This window comes from Phaethon lepturus, unplaced genomic scaffold (assembly GCF_000687285.1).
Source record: "Phaethon lepturus isolate BGI_N335 unplaced genomic scaffold, ASM68728v1 scaffold42416, whole genome shotgun sequence".
Classification (NCBI taxonomy): domain Eukaryota; kingdom Metazoa; phylum Chordata; class Aves; order Phaethontiformes; family Phaethontidae; genus Phaethon; species Phaethon lepturus.
Genome location: NW_010547798.1, coordinates 22,023 through 40,070, shown reverse-complemented (window position 1 = coordinate 40,070; position 18,048 = coordinate 22,023). Strand labels below are relative to the sequence as shown.

Sequence of the window (18,048 nt, the reverse complement as noted above, 5' to 3'; positions counted from 1 at the left end):
GGCCCATCAAAACTGTTTGAAAGTCCTGTTCCCCTTGCAGTAAGAAAACAGTTCCCTTCCTACTACAAACTATACTTTAAAGCTCCACACAGTCGAGAATATAGGTTTAAAGGAGCAAATCCTGCAGTCGAGAGCAAAGACCAAGCCAGTTTTCTTTTGCCTCTCATCTGCATTGTCTTGCTTGAGTCACATAAAGAGCAAGCCAGAGAGAATGTAGGCTAGGCTTCCTTCTGCTGTACTGCAATGGGACAATCAATGTCGTCTTGGTTGTCCCTGGATGGACTGGCCAAACCCTGAATATGCTTGTTTTCTTCAGTCTCTGGTCAGACAAGTCAAGAATGGAAGTGAAGAGTACTCTGTTTAAGAGTTTTTGGATTTGACTCCCTTTTGCTGGAGTGAAGGTGTGATGGCCTATAACCATTGCAATGATGATTATTTCTTTCCAGCCAAATTACACATGGAACCAAAATTAGGTGTGGGAGATCTTTGTAATACAACTCTTCATGGTTTTCTGGGCAGTGAGACAGTTCGTAATGCAGCACATTGAATGCTTAGGGAGGCTATCTCTTAGAGCTGGTATTTCAGATTCCTTGAAAATTTAGTGGAGTTATGTAGACCAATACTAACTGGAGATTTAAGGTTTGGACAAGGGAAGGGAGAGAAGAAAAAGTTTATTTAAAGATCATAAATTACAGGAAGTCATTTGGAATAGATGCTCCTAGCAACGTGTTGCAGTTGGATTCAAGTAATTTGTCATACAACACTGACAGGGCAGACACTTAGTGGTTCTTCTCTCTCCTAATCATGTAGCATGTACTCAAAGTTTTCTGCACACGCGTTAGTGATATGAAAGACAGTTGAGTTGGCTACTGCAACCTTGCCAGTGCTGGATTCTTCCTGGTAGTTCTTCCTCTAAGTTCATCCTCATCTAGATTTGTATCCTATGCTAGGAGTTCCTCTTTTCAGTGTTAACCAGCCTATTGTATCCACCAGAACAGCTTTCTAGCATCACCCTTTACTTCCACTAACTTCACTGGAGATATGCTGGTTTGCCCTAGGGGCACAATGCACACCAAATTTGGCATATTTCTGATTTCTGTGAGCAGTGATTAAGAACTCCTGGTTTTTATTGCTTTGAGCCTTCCAGACAGGGAAATAAATGAACACCATATTCACCTGGGTATAGGAAAGGCTTTAGGGGCATAATGCACCTTTACGAATAGTAATATGACGAGGTAAGTGAAAAATCTTTGTCTGGATTGAATTTTGCACTGCTGCAGGAGACAATTCCCACTGTTTCCTGCCAAATGCTGCTGAAGAGGCATGTTTAATTCAGTCCTTCTAATTTATTCAGATGAAGAACCTGCAAGTTGCTGGGGAGCCAGCACGAGTTTGATTCATTATATGCTCTTTAATACAAAGTGCTTTGCATAAAGCCAGGTTCATGGTGCATCCCAAGTTACTTAATTTTTCCCTGTTTTTAGCTGTATCTGAAAAAACTAAAAAAATCCATTAATAACCTTTTATAGTAAGGCCAGCTGTGCACCTCCAGCTGTGTGCCATTGACCATTATGCTGGGCTGGCCAGCTTTACTGCTTCGAACATTCAGATCAGCCACAAGTGGTAAATCAGACATTATGGCAATGTACATTTTCTTCTTCCAGTGAGGAGCAGTAGCCAGCTCCTCTCCAAATGAAAACCTTTATGAGTACAGAGCTTTGGAGGTACATCATGAAAAGCAAATTGCACTCTAAGTCAGGGGCAACTGCCTTTAACTGTGCAGAGAGGTGATGACAGCTGCAGAACATTCAGTCCATTTGCATCTGGCTGAGAGAAAATGCAAAATGATCAATTCAAGCCGAGCAGATTTGAAAGCCTTGTGAACTCATTTATAATACTCTTCTGCCTTATATGCAGTTTAGCGCTGAGAATTGCCATATGTGACTGTGTACCCCATTTGCCACAGATACTTGTCTAACTAGCTGTCTATTAAAGCAATTTAATCGGCATATTTATTTAATTACTCTTCTCCTTATTTCTTTACCCAGTGTAGACAAAGCCTGGCAACAAGCATTGCAGGGGGCCTGGAGAAGAGAATAAGTGCTGAAATCAGAGGGTGGTATTACTGTTATTTATTTTCTCGTGTAATCCTTCTTGTTAAAGGCTCTCACAGGCAGGAATGACACATTGCCAGTGTAACAGACAAATTAGCAGTAACTATTGCCTGTGAACATCTAGTCCAGGAAATGTAACAACGCTTTTCCCTTCAGCACTAGATGCTCTTAAATGACACTCATGCATTGTTGTTGCATGATGAATGAATGTAGATGAACATGGCAAAGAAAAAAACTGTTCTTGCAAGGAGAGGGAGGTTTTGAGAAGGGAAGCAGGAGCAGATTCTTTGAAGCCACAAAATACTCTAACTTCATTTTGGCACTAAGGGAGGAGAGTTTTTCTTCAGTTGTACTCTGTGAACTTACTGCAGTTTCATTTTGAAGTCATGAGCTGACCTCCAATCTAAAGAGCATGAATGAAGCCTTTTTGCGCAAGCCTCACTATCCCTGAAGCAAAATAATCATAAGCAGCAGCATCCCTGTATTTATCACTTACACCTGAAGGCAGCTGGAGTGAGTAAACTTGCTTAATACTTGGGTCATACATAGAAGCGCCAGTGAGCAAAGTCAGCCCTAAATTTAGCATAGGGGTTCCTAAGTCACCTAAACTTTTTATAATCTTACTCCTTGTCTTTAAGACAAATCATAAGGTCTTCATTCAAATTTGTCCTGTCTTTGTTTATAGAGTTGGTTTTGAGGCTGGACATTTCATTCTTGATAGTGATAGAAGTTTGCCAGAATGAGGACAAAATAAAAGCTATGTAAGAGCTTCAGGAGCTGGTCTCAAAAACTGAAGAGAGTGTTATATAGTTGTGCCTTTAGAAGAAACATTGTGGAGTAACGACAAATGTACTTATCCTTACCATCTTCTGAGCAAATTAGATGCCTTATTCAATGTGTATGTAGGTCGTTGACCTTTTCGTCTTGAAATGCACATAGTCTTCTAGCAAGGAGAATTTCTTTTCTCCTGAGATTTTTCAGAGACAAAAAATCTGTAGCAGGCTGGAGAACAAAAGCAGTCTGATGAATCTGAGGAAGAGGAGGGTGAATGCTCATCTAGGCTTTGCAGCCTCTCTCTCTTGCCTGTTTTCACAGTTTTTCTCTGGCATGGGTATTGCAGTCATGGTGAATATGGGGTAGGGCAGTGCAACCTGCAGCTCAGATTACCTTTATCATCTCATATTTCTTTTCAAGTGACAAGTGACTTTCAGAGAGAGGATTCCCCGAGGGTTTTGTTCTTCCTCAAGACTGTTCTGTGTATGTTTTATGAGTCGACATTCATGGAAGCAGTGCGCGTTCTAACCTCGTACAGTTCTTCACTCTGTGCTGCTGATGTTAATAGAAAACTGCCAGCGGAAGTAGAGCTAAAAAAGGTGTCAGATGTCATACAGCAGTGGTGTGGAGAGAAGACAAGCTGCTCAGCTGACTGTTATGACGCACATGACATTGTGCTGGCTTTTCTCAAAGGAGAATTAGTCTGAAACTCATGATAACATGAGAACTTGCTAGTGGGGACTTCAGGATGTAATCTAAGGTCTCTTTGAAAAGAGACCTCCGGTATAGCAGAACCCGGAAAGAGATCAAGGGCAGTCTTTGCTGTGATTTAACAATTTAAGAGGTGAAGATATTCTGTCTCTATCTACAGTTTTCTCATGAATGTTTTGTTATGTCGCATTTACTTTTAACTTGCTAGTGAATACATGGTCCATTCAGTGATGACAAGCCACATACTAGGCTGTCCTGGCACAAAAAAAAAGTTATAGAATGACTTTCTTTCAAAAGTGATTGTCATACAGTATGAAAGGGGAGTACAAATTTGAAAAAGGACACATTTTCAAAAAATAGTTTTTGCAAATTGGATGGGCAGAGTGTCAGGAGAGGGCCATAGATGGTAGGGGATAAACTGCAGTTGTCCACTGCAGTTGCCAGTTATTGCTGGCAAACAGTTTTCTACATACTCTGTACCCACTTTTTGCATTTGATTGATACATGCAGTTCTGGCTCTGCCTCCCCACTTGAGTATTTTCCATGTATTATTCACATTCCTGCACTACAAACTGTGGTACAAGAAGTTCCAGACTGGGTAGCTTGTCTCCTACAACAACTTGGCTTAGCACCGTACTTTGATAAATTATTTAGTATAAGTGCACAAAATCCAGAAGGATTGTTTGAACTACAGAAACCTGTTGTATAATTGCCTGGGGTTTTTTTTCAATTTCTGGGTCTATAGCAACATAATTTAAGGCCTAAAAAGAGTATCAGGGCTTTCAGTGAGTAAGGCATAGTGACAAAAAACTTTGTTGATATCTTACTACTTTTTTAGTGTACTTTACAGTAGGGTATAAAAAAAAAAAATCATGCTGTTTCCCCCTATTTTTTTTCTGTGTTAACCCACGGAGAGCATATAATAGCCAATTCATTGTGTTATCTACCTTGGAGGCTTTAGATTTTGCTTGTGGCTTGAGCAGCCAAGAATCGACCAGAAGGGAGGCTACAGATATATCATATACTGATAAATATATATTATTTCACATCCAGAACTGACATAATAGATGCCTCTTTTAAAGAATGGGCACTTGATATAAAATCCTCTGGTATCTGCAGTATGTTGGCATTTGTACAAACCAGGGCAGAGGAAGGGTGGAATCAGGTCAGAGGTGTCAATCCAGATGAAGCTGATTTGGAAGGATCAGAAGAGGGTAGCTACAGAAAGTGACCAAAGAACGGAAGCAAAGGAGTTCCTGGGATGGGAAAAGGCTTTGTATTATTTGCATGTTCACTCATATAGCTTGCTCTGCTGCCAGAACACGGGGGTTTTGACTGCTTTCAGGCTCTAGATGTGAAAAAGCAGTTAGCAAGAAAAATTGTATCTAACATTCCCATGAACTGCTAAGGGATCTAAACAGAAAGTCAATGGGCAAGTGTAATTGCGTATCTAATGCAGATAAGATAATGCTAATTTAAAATAAGCAGTGCATATCTCCTGTTCTAGCAGAGCTGCTCTGATTTGGATAAAATGTGAAGGCTCAGGAAATGACAGGAGGATATTTGCTGAACTAACTTCTACATAGACTCCAATCCATCATGCAAAATTTGTTGTGGAACAGAAATAGAAGTAACTTACAGATGAACTGCTTGATTAGGGATCTAGGCTCACCCTCCTGTACAAATCCTGACAGACACCCGTAATCCTCCACAAGGGCAGTCATGTTTAAAACAAAGAAATAAGAATTCTCTTACCCTCAGATCTGAATGTCAGTTGCTCACATATGTACATTCCTGTTTCATGTGGTCCATCCCTGGAGGTATCAATGGACACTGGATATTATAGACAAAAAATTGGCAGTGTAGATGGATCTGTCATAACCAGCATGCTCTGTACATGATTAATTTGTAAAATGGCACATGTTGCATCAATATTTATATTTGATCCATTGAGACAGCTAGTTAGTTCAGCATATGGGAACCATTACGGTTTTGTGAGCCTACAATGTCATTTCTTACACAGGGTGGGTGTATATAACAAAATAATTGTGTTTATGTAGCAAAACATACTCATGCAGGCTGTATCAATTGAGCTCTTGCACAGCCATTGAAAATACAAATAAAAATATCATTAAAAAAATATCCAAGCCATACAGAAAATAGTTCACACAGAAGAATCCAAGTGACGTGTATTCAGAAGAGAAGAGGAGTTTTCCTATGTTGGAGCCAGCAATGACTGGAGCTGGAAATGCCACCCAACGAGCAATATTTTCAGATGTTTAATTATAAAATTGAGAAGAAGGGGGAGGGAGAGAAGGAAGGGTGAACTGAGATAGCAGCTCAGAGAGAATGACTTTCAGGCCTTTGGCTCAGCAAATGCACAATTACCTGCCAATTTAAAGGTCAATGGATAGTTCCAAAACACGCTGTCAGAGTAGGAGACTGCCTGTGTTGAAGATCATTAAGAAACCTGTGGATATAGTTGTGACTGTCCATGCTGAGGACTTGAAGCCCCAAAAGACTATCTTTAAGTTTCTTGACAGCACTCCCATCTTTTAATATGGGCAAGGCACTGGCTTTCGTTAAAATCTGCTTCCTCTTTGTCCGATTGATGCTGTTAATAGCAGTTCTGCAGCACTGCGGGCTTTCAACAGCTACTACAGGCAGGAGCTGGAACTCCTGGGTGGTGTCAACATCAGTGCCTTTGCCAAACTTATGGATATCACTGTCCAAGTGCATGCTGGATGGTACAGGGAAGCTCCAAGAGTCCAAGAACAGGGCTGCCAGTGGCGAATGCTCTCACAGACTGCTAAACAGATGGTGGTTACACCAGGCTGGCTTTTTATTTTTTATTCTTTCTTCTGAACACAGGTGAGCTCCAAATGCCCTGCTCACTCCTTAATGGATCACCTTGGTAAGAATACAAAACTGCTTCCCTTCTCACCAGTCTATTCAAGACTGGTGGAACTGAAAATATCCAGCTGTTGCTGCATGGGCTGGTCCATGGACTCAATCTGCTCAGATGCAGGATAACTCTTTGGTCAGAAAACACACAGGATGGTATTTACAAGGTCTTTCTTTCCTCGGAAAGTAAAGCTTCTGCTTTCTGACCTTCTGCTTCTAAATTAAAAATTCACCTTACCTTGGTCAGTATGCTGGACTATACAGGAAGCAGCACAAAACAAGTTAAAAACAGTAAAGATCAAATAACTCCCCTAACTGGGTTTTAAGGAGTTGTTTCTGCACTATGAAAACTTGACTTTTGAGCAGTGAAGCTTGGGATTTTCCCTTTGCATACAGTTAATTAAGCCCTCACTTTTTTGAAAGCTTTCTGCAGTTTGAGGACAGCTTTATCTGTTTTAACGATTGACGGTATAATACATATAGCATCCAGCACAATGTCAGTGAGAAGCTGATGATGTACGGACTCAGTAGATCTTCCCCTGGTCTGGTGGGGCTCAGGCTTAAGCCTCTAGCACCCAGTGCTGGAATCTGAGGGGCTTTCTCATCTTGGAGAAAGCTGGACATATCTCTCAGTTAACAGTCCAAGGACTGCTGGCGGATACTTTCCTTCCAGGAAAGGTGATGCTCACTGTGTTTTGCTTCCTCACCCTTCCAGCCCTGTTACTTCCCCTTTGCCACTTAGAATCATAGAATGTTTTGGGTTGGAAGGGACCTTTCAAGGTCATCTAGTTCAACTCCCCTGCCATGAGGAGGGACATCTTCAACTAGAGCAGGTTGCTCAGAGCCCCGTCCAACCTGACCTGGAATGTTTCCAGGGATGGGGCATCTGCCACCTCTCTGGGCAACCTGGGCCAGTGTTTCACCACCCTCATTGTGAAAAATTTCTTCCTTAGATCTAGTCTAAACTTATCCTCTTTTAGTTTAAAACCATTACCCCTTGTCCTATCACAACAGGCCCTGCTGAAGGCCTTGCTTGTTTTAAGAGTGGCAGTGGGGTTTTCAAAGGATCCGAGTGACCAAAGTGGTCACTGTAATGTGTTTCTAAATGATTTTGCAGCTTTTGAAATCCATTGTCAAATCTTAACAAAAGCTGTTTCTTTATGTACTGTTATTAAATACACTTTTACTTTGGAAATGATTGGAAAGCTTGGGGAGGGGGAAATGGGTTTTAATGTTTATATAGACAAGAGTAAAGTGCTTCCAAGGTATTTTTCCCCCGTAATGTATCAAGAACACACCAATTTTCATCTTGAAGCCAAGAAAGAAGACAGTTTTATTCTCTTTAAAGATTTTCCTTTGTAAGAAGCCATTTCCTGCCTCAAATCTGATAGGGGCTTTAATCCTCAGGCCCTGGATTGACAGGGAAAGTCCACCCTTTGAATGGGAGGGATGGTGCTTTTGAAGGGAAGGCTGCAAGGGCCATTCCCAGTTCCTTCACTCACGGGGAATTTGGCTGAAGATGAAAGGTAAAAACCAGCAAAGGCTTCGGGAGGTATATTTGTGGATTCAGTGCATGCTCTTTCCATGCTTCAGAGAGGGTCCCTCAAGTCAAAGGGTGTCAGTGACCTAGTAAATGTGGGAGGAAATGGCTTGTTTTAAGCCCCAGAGTCAGAAGAGGGGGGACTTATTCTTTCAGAGACTTTGCTGGCTTGCACTGGTTTACATTATCTGGGAAACTACAGCATAAATGCAAAGCATGTGATTGCTAACTCCCCATTCTTTGCCTATGTCTGTTATAGTCCTACAGACTCCTCATGTAGCACTGGGAATAAATGTGGTTCAACACTCATTATGTTCCCTTTATTCATTTGTGTGCTCACATAGTGCTAATAACAATGCAGTACAATAAAAGATAGCACTAAAATCTTAAATTAAATGCAGCCTTTCCAGTATCTCAGCAGGGTGGCAGGCAGGCATATATTTCCAGCTGTCTTTCAGCAACCCCATTAATAAATCATATTTATTTTCCTGGAAGGAGAACTGCTGGGACATCCTTCTGTTTTGGGGGCAGAATCACATTCAGTATCCCAAAATTATTTGTTGGACATGGGTGTGAAGTTTAGACTTGAGAACTTTAACAGCCAAAAACTCCATGGTCTTCTTCCTACCTTCCTTTAACTCCCATTTATACAGGTTTCTTCCTGTAGTTCTTATCCACCAACTTACATGCTGTTGTAGTCAATGAGCAGCATTTCCCTTGTATGTGTTTAGAATGATCATCCTTTCTCAGCATGTGTTTGTCTCTACTGATTTACCCAGACAAACACTGCATCAGAACACGTCTGAATGCTGGCAATCTTTGATCTCTGTAATACATCTGGACTTAGGCAGTGGCCAGTGTCTTCTGAAACAAGGGGAACGTTTGAGTTCTGGTCCAAATTACATTGCCTACACGCAGACAGTCTCAGATAAACAGCCCAAGTTCTCTTAATATTTCCCTGCTTACCCTATTTTTCAAAATGTTTGTTTTGATTGTTCCCTAAGATATGTCTCCAACTTTCCTCTGGCTTTATTATAAGAAGGCAAGGAAGGAAGAAATGCAACAGCCTTATTCAAATAAGTATTATTAGTGACAGTCCTGCTAGCTCATTTGCCAAGAAACTGTTTATCTACAGAGAATAAATCTTTAACTTATTTTTAATAATAGAATCTCTGCTAATAACTTGCATAATGACAACTCTTATTTCAGTAGAAATTTATGTTTTAAGAATGAATTGCTGATTATTTTGAGGGTCTTACATGGACAGAAAACAATTTACATAGGCTAATGACAATAAGTCTTATCAACCTCAAGATCTACAAATGTGCAATGGTCACCATCATAACCTGGAAATTGTTTGTGAATGAGGAAGATTACGATGACAATCTCTATAGCTACAGGGAGAATACTGTGACTATGTAGTAAGACCTGTCTGTGGAAACAAAGCTGCAGATTTTTGTTGGAAAAAGTTTAGGTAGGGATAGAAAATTAAGAAAATACCATTTAAAATGAAGATTTAGGTGAAAATTTTTTTTTTTAATTTTTTTTTCCAGTTGAACGTCTAAGCTTAATACAGTGCAAACATCTGGAAAATTTCATAATTTTGTAAGCAATATTATGGTACAGATTGGCCAAATATGAACCTGACCTGCATCCATTGAAGTACTTTTGCATTGCAGGTATCTTGAGCCATTTGATTAATGACGTCTTTTTTCAGGTGTTGCAAAAGTGCAACAATGAATGAATGTTACACTCCCTGTTAAGATCCTAATCCACAGCAGCGCTCATTCAGTGAGCAGCACACTGAAACTTGTAACAGCATGCTGAATTTTTGTGTAGTGAAGGGCTATGACCAGGATTCTGGTTACTTGGGTTAATTTTCATTTAAGAAAGTCACATTTTTCTCTAAACTAGGAATCACAGTAGTGGTCCATTTCTCTGGGATGTCTTTGAGCTCCTCAGATGAAAATTGCTATGCGAACATGAAATACTGTTTTAACCTGTTGTGTTTGAAGGAGGTTAGAGTGGGTTAGTAGGAAATCTATGATGATATCTGGAATAACTAATCTGTGGAACTCTCTTCAGCTAAATCTTCTGCATCAAAGTTCATGCTCTTAGTGTTAGAGAAGGGGATTGCCGAATAACCAACTCAACACCGTTCCGAGTGCTCCTCTGATTCACAGTGTTCTCATCCCGCTCAGGTTTTCAGTCAGATGTCTATCTTAGTCTTGACTTCAATGTTTAGAGATTCTTTAACCTTGCAAACAAAATAACGGGGACCTCTGGTTGTTGTCATTAGAAAATTGGCTGCGATGGAATCATTGGCTCAGCTGCCAAAGAGGATCGCTGTGGAATCTGCAGTGGTGATGGCAAAACCTGTAAAGTGGTGAAAGGCGACTTCAACCACACCAAGGGCATGGGTGAGTAACCCTCAGCAGCACTTGAGTGGAGTGGCAGTTCTCTTAAGTGCTTGAGGAGAGATAAAGAGTGGTAGTAATAGCTCTTCTTCTTGGATAGCATTGGACTCATCTGCTCTAGTAAAAACACATAAGAAACACAAAACAAAACCCAGCTCAATTCAAACGTGATAGTCTGTCTGCTTCTTATTCAGTTGCCCAGATTCCAGCCGTTGTCTCTGTCTGAAATTCAGAATGAAGTTGTGTTTCTCATTTTGAATGCTACCAGTGCTGTTGATTTTAAATAAGAGACAAAATCACAGTATCTTTTCCAGTAGGAGGGAAGTCTGATGTCAGCACCATGTTTGAGCTCTTCGAGAGCTCAGAATGATGCCTGTTGCATGCTGCAGATGATTCATGTTATAATCAAGATATCTCAACTAAATTGAAGAGCACTCCCCTCTGAATATTTTTACTGATTCCCTGCCAGCGATAGTATCCATTATAGGATACAAGAGCTTCCGATCAGAGTTAAGACTTTCCCCACTCTTGTTAAACATTAATGTATATACAGCTTGGTGTTTGAATTAGTCTTTGTTCCAGAGTTTCTGTATTGTGCTTCTGAGAAACCTGTTATCACACATCCTAATCAGGCAAAGGAGGGAAAGCCAGATTCAGGACTTGCAAGCTGCTCAAAGAGGAAGGAATTGTCCGGAAAAAAATATTTCACATTCAGTGAATACAGAATTGCCATTTCTGTATGGAGAAATTCATTCAACACGTGCTACTCCAGGACTGAGTGCAGCAAAGCGCATAAAGGTTCCCTTTAAGCACACACTTCAATTCTGTTTAGTTACTAAAGCAGCACCAGTGCTTAGCAGCTTCCTTTAATCAAGGTCTCAGAACTGAAGTCCGAGGCTCTGATTTTGTTCACTGACCTCTTCCTCTGCACCCTCCTCCTCCTTATCTGTGGAGCCAGCTGTGATCTGTCACCTCCTCTGACATGCAGGCAGGATTTCCCACCTGTACCACATCTTTCTGGAGCATATTTGTGCTGTTGCCTTGCTAGGCCAATATGTTGAATGATTTCCTGCATTATTGCCTTTGCCTCTTTTGTCCCAGTTATTTTCCACTTATTTATGTCAAGACATTTGCGTTTAATGCAAATGGTGGGAAAAGTTTCTCATTTCCATTGAAAGAAAAACTATTTTCCATTTCTGTAGCAGATTTTATAGCTGTTCATTAATTTCTTAATTGCTCCTGAAGAGTAACTGTCTTTTATCTTTTCCAATGAGTCTACAAAACATCTTGTGTAGATAAATAAGGAACTTCTGGGTCACTGCCAGGAGGTTGCACCTAGATGCACCTGTCCAACTAGACAGATTGCTCAAGGGCAGTAACTTTACAAGGCTGTAGGAACAGAACAGCTTCAGCCTTAACTGGTGGTTTGTCTGCCAGGACACTACAGGAGACTTTCACCCGCAACGCCCTGTAACCTAATAAGAAGAGATGGCTGCCTGAATCATAGTCAGTGTTCAAACATTTATTGATCCTTTTTTCTTTGCTCATCATCTCGGAAGCGCAAACCTGTCAAAATGTTTCTTTGTCAATGCAATGTTTCCACCTCTATCCATTTCACATAATCTAGAAGGTAATTGTTTTTGCAGTTATAATCTCATAAACATTTATTAGATATTTTTATTTATTAATTTTAAAGGGAATTGAATTTTATGTGGGAATAGTTTCACAGAGTGACATCCACGATATGCCAAACAATCTTCTAGGTTGAAAAGCATCATTGCTTTTTATTTCTTTAAATTATGCTCTTTTAATGAGCATCTTAGCCTACTAAAGCAGAATGAATATTTGCAGTCTTTTAATTGTTCACTGTTCATGTTTTCCTGCTTTTGGATTTCTTTCATGTTAGACACTGAAAACTGACTTGGTTTCACTTCTGATTCCCAGCCCAGATTCTGCAAACATTTTATGCATTGTGAGTTACTCCCATTCATTTCTATTCATATACTGCTGTTATGCAGAATCAGGTCCTCAGGTTAACTTACTGAATCTTGTGCAGTAAGCAAAGCTCCAGGGTTGGATCCAAGGTATCACAAATGAACATGAGGTTACTCAACAAAAAAACTGGCCTTTTTTCTTTCAACTGACATTTAAGCAAATACGTACAAAAATCTGACAAAAGTTAGGGCAAAGGAGATTACACAATATGACTACAGTAACAGATTCAGGGTTTGGATATGTAAATGATTGGACAGGATGGTGGCAAATCCCCATGAACTTGCTGTGATCCAAATCAAGGCCAACACACTGAGTCAAGTATGCTGATTTATTATTTCAGAAGAGAATAGACTTCAAATATCAAGACATTGATTATTTTGGAGCGGTATCTATTTTGGGAATTGCAGCTGCAGCCTTTGGGCCAGATCCTCAGCTGCTCTGCACGTAGGACTCCATTGACTGCAGGATTGGTCCCTATATGTTCTGTGATTGCAAACTACGTTGTCAAGCCCTATTAACTGAACTAAATCCAGACCAACTCCTTTCTATTTCTTAGTAACCAATAGTCAATGTAAGAAGGTTTCTACATGTGTGATGGCAAAGGCAAAGGCTGTTCCCAAGTGTTTCTCGTGTAAGATACTTGAATGCTGTTTGCAGTGGGTGTTGGTGACATCCTTTGGTGTTGGTTCTTTGTCTTCCTTTGGTTGGATTAGATGGGGAGATTGGCATCAAAAGCCATGGATAAACTTCAAATCCTTTTACTAATTAGCTTGGTTTGTCAAAGATATAAAATACAGATCCTTTCCTTTTAGAAAACCTATCTGCATGAAAGCAAGCCAAATTTTCACTAATCAATTAAAAAGCACTGGGCCTATTTCTTTTTTTTCCAACCTTAATGTCACAGATAAGGTTCTACCACCTTGGTGGGGCATGATGGTGGAACATTCAAAATGCCTCATAGGAGGTCCAGCAGTTCAGATCTTGCCACCTGTGATCCAGGGTGATCCAGCTGTAAATGGATTCCATTTCTTTTTTTGGGGAGGAGGTCAAAAGCCTTTATTTGTGATGCTAAACATCACATACACTTGTATGCAGCTGGCTGTCTTCAGTAGGCAAACAGAACGCACTGTTTAGACTGAGGTTTACTTTTGACTGGCAGCATGCCCTGTACCTGTTTCTACAAAATAAATTTTCAAAAACAAACACAGACTTGTTCTGAAGTCCATCTCTGTCTCCCTGCCACTGTACGCAGGGCCTAGAAATAAAGAAGAGCTCTTCGGCTTGTATCTGTTGGGTAGCTGATTTATCATTGGCTTATTCTCTCCAGACTCCAAGGCTGTGCCTGTAATGCTCAAAGACCTGCACTGGGAATGAGACCTGCATCTGTCTCTCTTGATTTTTTTCAGCCATATCAATATTTTCATTGCTGCCTTTTCTTTGTTATCCACAAGAAGGACCACAGATATTTGGATTTTTTTTAATGGCAGAACATAATAAGGTGAGATATGCCAGTTGTTGTAACTATCATTTTGGGAAATGAAGAGTGTATCTTTGCTAGCACTTTTTCTTTTTAAAATGGTCAAAAATCAGGCTTTTTATTGTGTACGTTACTTGTCCAGCACATACTTAAAAGAAAGAAAGGATATTTGAACAGTAGTGCTGGCTAGGAGCATCTTTAGCCAACACAAGGAACTCTTTTTGGTCAATAAAGTGTACATCTAAATTATGAGAAAATAAAACCCTAGGGCTAACTCTGGAATGTCTTATAAGGGTTTAAGCAGAACATGCAAGTTAGAAATCCCAGCAACCAACTTCACAGCAATAGTAGGAGGCTTTGAAATCTATCCATGGCTCCCTAGTGAAATGATTTTCTTCCAAATTAGCTATCCCATGGCTGGAAGTGGACAGGTGCTGATGGAGGAATTACTCTTGAGCTAATAACAAGTGAGAATCATCACAACTATTCAGAAAATGGACATGTATTTACCACTGGAAGTGTTTCCACTCCACTGCAACAACTAGCACTCAGCAAAAGGTGCAAGGTGGGAAGGGTCATGGAAACTGAGATGCCCAGCTGGTACTTATCCCTAAAATATTAAGGAAGATATGTTGGCCATGACCAGCAGGTACACAGGGCAGTCTGATTTCCTTGGCTTCTTACACTGAGATTTTTGTTCAAAGCACTTTTGGAAAGTTTGGTAACAGGATGAGCATTGTTGACTTTCTCACACCTGATTTTCATGTGTGTACAGGGATAAGATATGAAGGTACAGTGCCCAGAGATCAGTACTTTCAGCCATGGGATAATTTTTCCTTTACCTTGGAATTTGCCTTTCATTGCAATGTGAACCAAGAGAACAGTTTTGTAGTAGATCAGTGACATTCTGAAGTTCACACTAAACTTTCTGTTCTTTGTGGGAATAATAACAATGGCTAACAATGCATTTTCCTGTGTGAGCTGCTTTCCTCTTGCAAATCTCTCCAGCATTTAAATGAAGATACAGTAGCCACTGTTCACATATTAATCTCCTTGATGACAAAGCCACCTCTTTGTTCTGGTGTCTCTCCTAATACAAGTTACACCATATAATTTGTATCTAGGATTTGCTTCAATCACAGTCTTACATTCCTGAGACACTGATGTAATGCAGATTATCCAGAAAGATTGGTGCATGCCAAAGTAACTGTTCCCAAGGTGGAGTATACTACATACGGCACTATAAATTATCAAATAATGAAGTTCTCCTGTTGTACTTTCAAAGCTTCATCTTAACAGGCTGATTTATGGGTGAAATGACTAGAAATAAGGCCTGATAGTTGCCAAATCTCATCAGTCTTTAACCAGTTCCTCATTTAAAGCAGAACTTTAAGCCCAACCTTGCAAACCCCTGCATTGCAGACAATTATCCTAAGACCTAACAGATCCTTGAGAGTCCTTGACGCAGGGCCAACTCTGAGACTTTTTTGGTCTTACTAGCTGACACTTGATAATCTTTCTGGCAATCTGCAGTTACAGTTTGCTTAATAAAATGTGCCTAGAAAACAATGGATATGTTTTCTGGTGCAGTTATCTCAAAGATCAGGAATATTCTGTGACCAGAAGCCTCGTATTAGCTCTAAGGACCAGACTGGAATCGTGATAGCAATCTGAGTTTGTACCTGTGGCAAATTTGCATGGATGTTATATAGTCTGTTTGTAATAGGATTTGACCACTAACTCACACAGTATTGCTGGAAATAATGAATGAATGTCAAGATGCTCCCAGTGGGACATGCCCAAGAATTCTGTTTCATGTCTGAAAGGACAGGTCAGACCCATACAACTGCGAAGTGGTTGTCAGTTCAGTCACAGAAGAGTGAAGGTCAGCAGTCAGGTTTGTGCCACATGATCTCAGTGAATTAGCACAGTATGTTTCTTCTTATTCAGGAGCTGTGAATACAGCCCCCAAAAGCCAGCAATCAGGAGTAGAAATTACATGAGGAGAAAAATCTGGTATAAGACCAAACTAAATAGTCTCCAGAACTAATACACTATTAATAGCTTACACTCCACTATTTACCGTTGTAAAAAGTAACATAAAAGTCAACTTTTCTGCGTGGTGTTTCTCTCGTGGCACAGTGATGAAATGAGAGCATATTTATGGCACTAGCTGAACCTCAAGCACAGCTCCACAGCTCCCTCACCTCTAAAGCTGTGTGACACTCTCTGCGCTGCTGCTAGGTTAGGGAACGGATCCAAAGTTCACTGAAGTTAGTGACTGACTTTCCACTAAATTCAGTGTAACTTTGTATCCAACCCCTGCATGATTTAGCTCTGAGCATTTGTACCTGGCATGTGATTTAAAAAATAAATAAGTAAATAGTCGCCCAGTAGGTACATTAAATTATCTGAAACTTGGGCATGTTCCAAACTGGCTTCCTAACAGGGGTATTCAGGTGTGTCATAGGGCCTATTTCCCCATGACGGACTGTCATTAATCCCACCTTTGCTGTGTGCTCATGTCTGGTGGTTATTGTCGGTTGGGTTTATATGCAGATGCATGGGGTGCAGTGAGGATGTTTGATTTCTGGAACACTCTGTTTTGACTGTAATTTGGTATCTCAGCTGATGAAAAACCAACTCCTGTCAATGTCTAGAATAAAATCCAACATCTGTTTGCTTGGATTTCATAACAGATTTCAGTATGGCCTTAAAAAAATTGACCCTGGAAGTAATGATTTTTCCCAGTGAAACACACTCTGTGATGGCAGATGGGAGAGCTGCTGCTCTGGCTTCTGTACACAGACATCATTTGCAGCTCTGCTGTCCTTTCTGTTTTTCCTGCAAGAGATAACTGACTGTTTCTGAGATATCCTGAGTAAGGGAGAAGTAAGTAAGGAGGAGGAAGTGCAAAAAGAACTGAGCTGAATGGTCAAATGGAAAGTGTCATTCAGATACAATGATCAGGGAAGGAGGAAGTGTGTCTGGCCCAAATCAGCTATCCACCCTCATGAAACCCAAGAGCTCAAGTCTTACTCATAGCATAACAAGGGATCTGGGCACTCTGCTGGTTCACACAGGTAGACATGAATCCAAAATCTGAGACAAAAAGTCCCCATCTGTCTCACTCCATGTCAATCGTGGTAAGAGAATCACTTAGTCCTGAGATGCATGAGGCTGTCAGTATCCTCCTTTGAGGCCCCCCGTATCAGTGTAGTAGAAGCATGGCCATTCAGCTGCACCTGTCCCTAAAATAGCTCCCCAAATATTGCTCAGTGCTAGAGGAGTCACTGCTCCTTATGCCAGCACTTCTCCAACCCACTGCTCTAGACTGCCCACAATTTCCATAAAGGCAGGGCTGACGCAGAAGAGTTTCACACAGCCCTTTAAAGCAAAAAAAATGGGATGAAGGAACATACAGGATAAGCTACTTAACATGTAAAAGAAAGGGGAGAGCAATAACCCAAAAGAAGTGCCAAGTTGTACACTGCAAAGTAAACTGGGTGGCCAATTAGAAGGAATCAAATCATGGTTACGATGAGATTAGTGTCATTTACAGGGGCCTGATTCAGAATCCAATGAAGCCAGTGGAAAAACTCTGCCTGGCTCCCAGGCCTTTGAAATGCACCGTAATGTTCCTTAGCTTTATAGTTTAAAGGCACCACGTCCACCCCGTGGAACAAGTACATAACTCTACGGGGCTCTGTGGTGGGGGAAAACAGGCTACATTTCCTTGTAGCTCCTAATTATTCTTACTGCTCTTCTGTTAGAAGTGGTATAATTGCATCATATTGCTGGCTGTTGAAGGAAGCATGAAGAGGCCAGCAGAGTTTCAGAAAGATAAAAACCAAGAGAATTCTATAAAAATATGATGGGGTGCTGTAAAAACTTCCCTACTGTGTCAGATGCCTAGATGGTCTAATTTGGCATGTGCATCTGCTGGCATCATTTAGACGTGGCTGGTGGTCAGTCCTTGGGAATCTTTCAGCTCTATTATTGCATTAAATTGGAGCTGAGGAATCCTGTTTAGCAGCCCGATGCAGGGAGACTGTTACCGTTATATCCTCCAGGATCTTTGTATAAGGCTGAAGTGTAAGTGAAATTATTTTTTTC

The 18,048-nt window shown here is 40.6% G+C and overlaps 1 protein-coding gene across 1 annotated transcript in view; it reads left to right on the top strand.

Moving 5' to 3' along the window:
- LOC104622849 (A disintegrin and metalloproteinase with thrombospondin motifs 17-like) overlaps positions 1-18,048 on the top strand; it is a gene marked incomplete at its 5' end in the record, with an annotated part of 44,464 nt that overhangs the window by 10,618 nt on the left and 15,798 nt on the right. The window contains 2 exons of the mRNA XM_010289750.1: positions 10,343-10,463; positions 13,012-13,086. Coding sequence (XP_010288052.1) covers positions 10,343-10,463; positions 13,012-13,086 — 196 coding nt within the window. The remainder of the gene's footprint in view (positions 1-10,342; positions 10,464-13,011; positions 13,087-18,048) is intronic.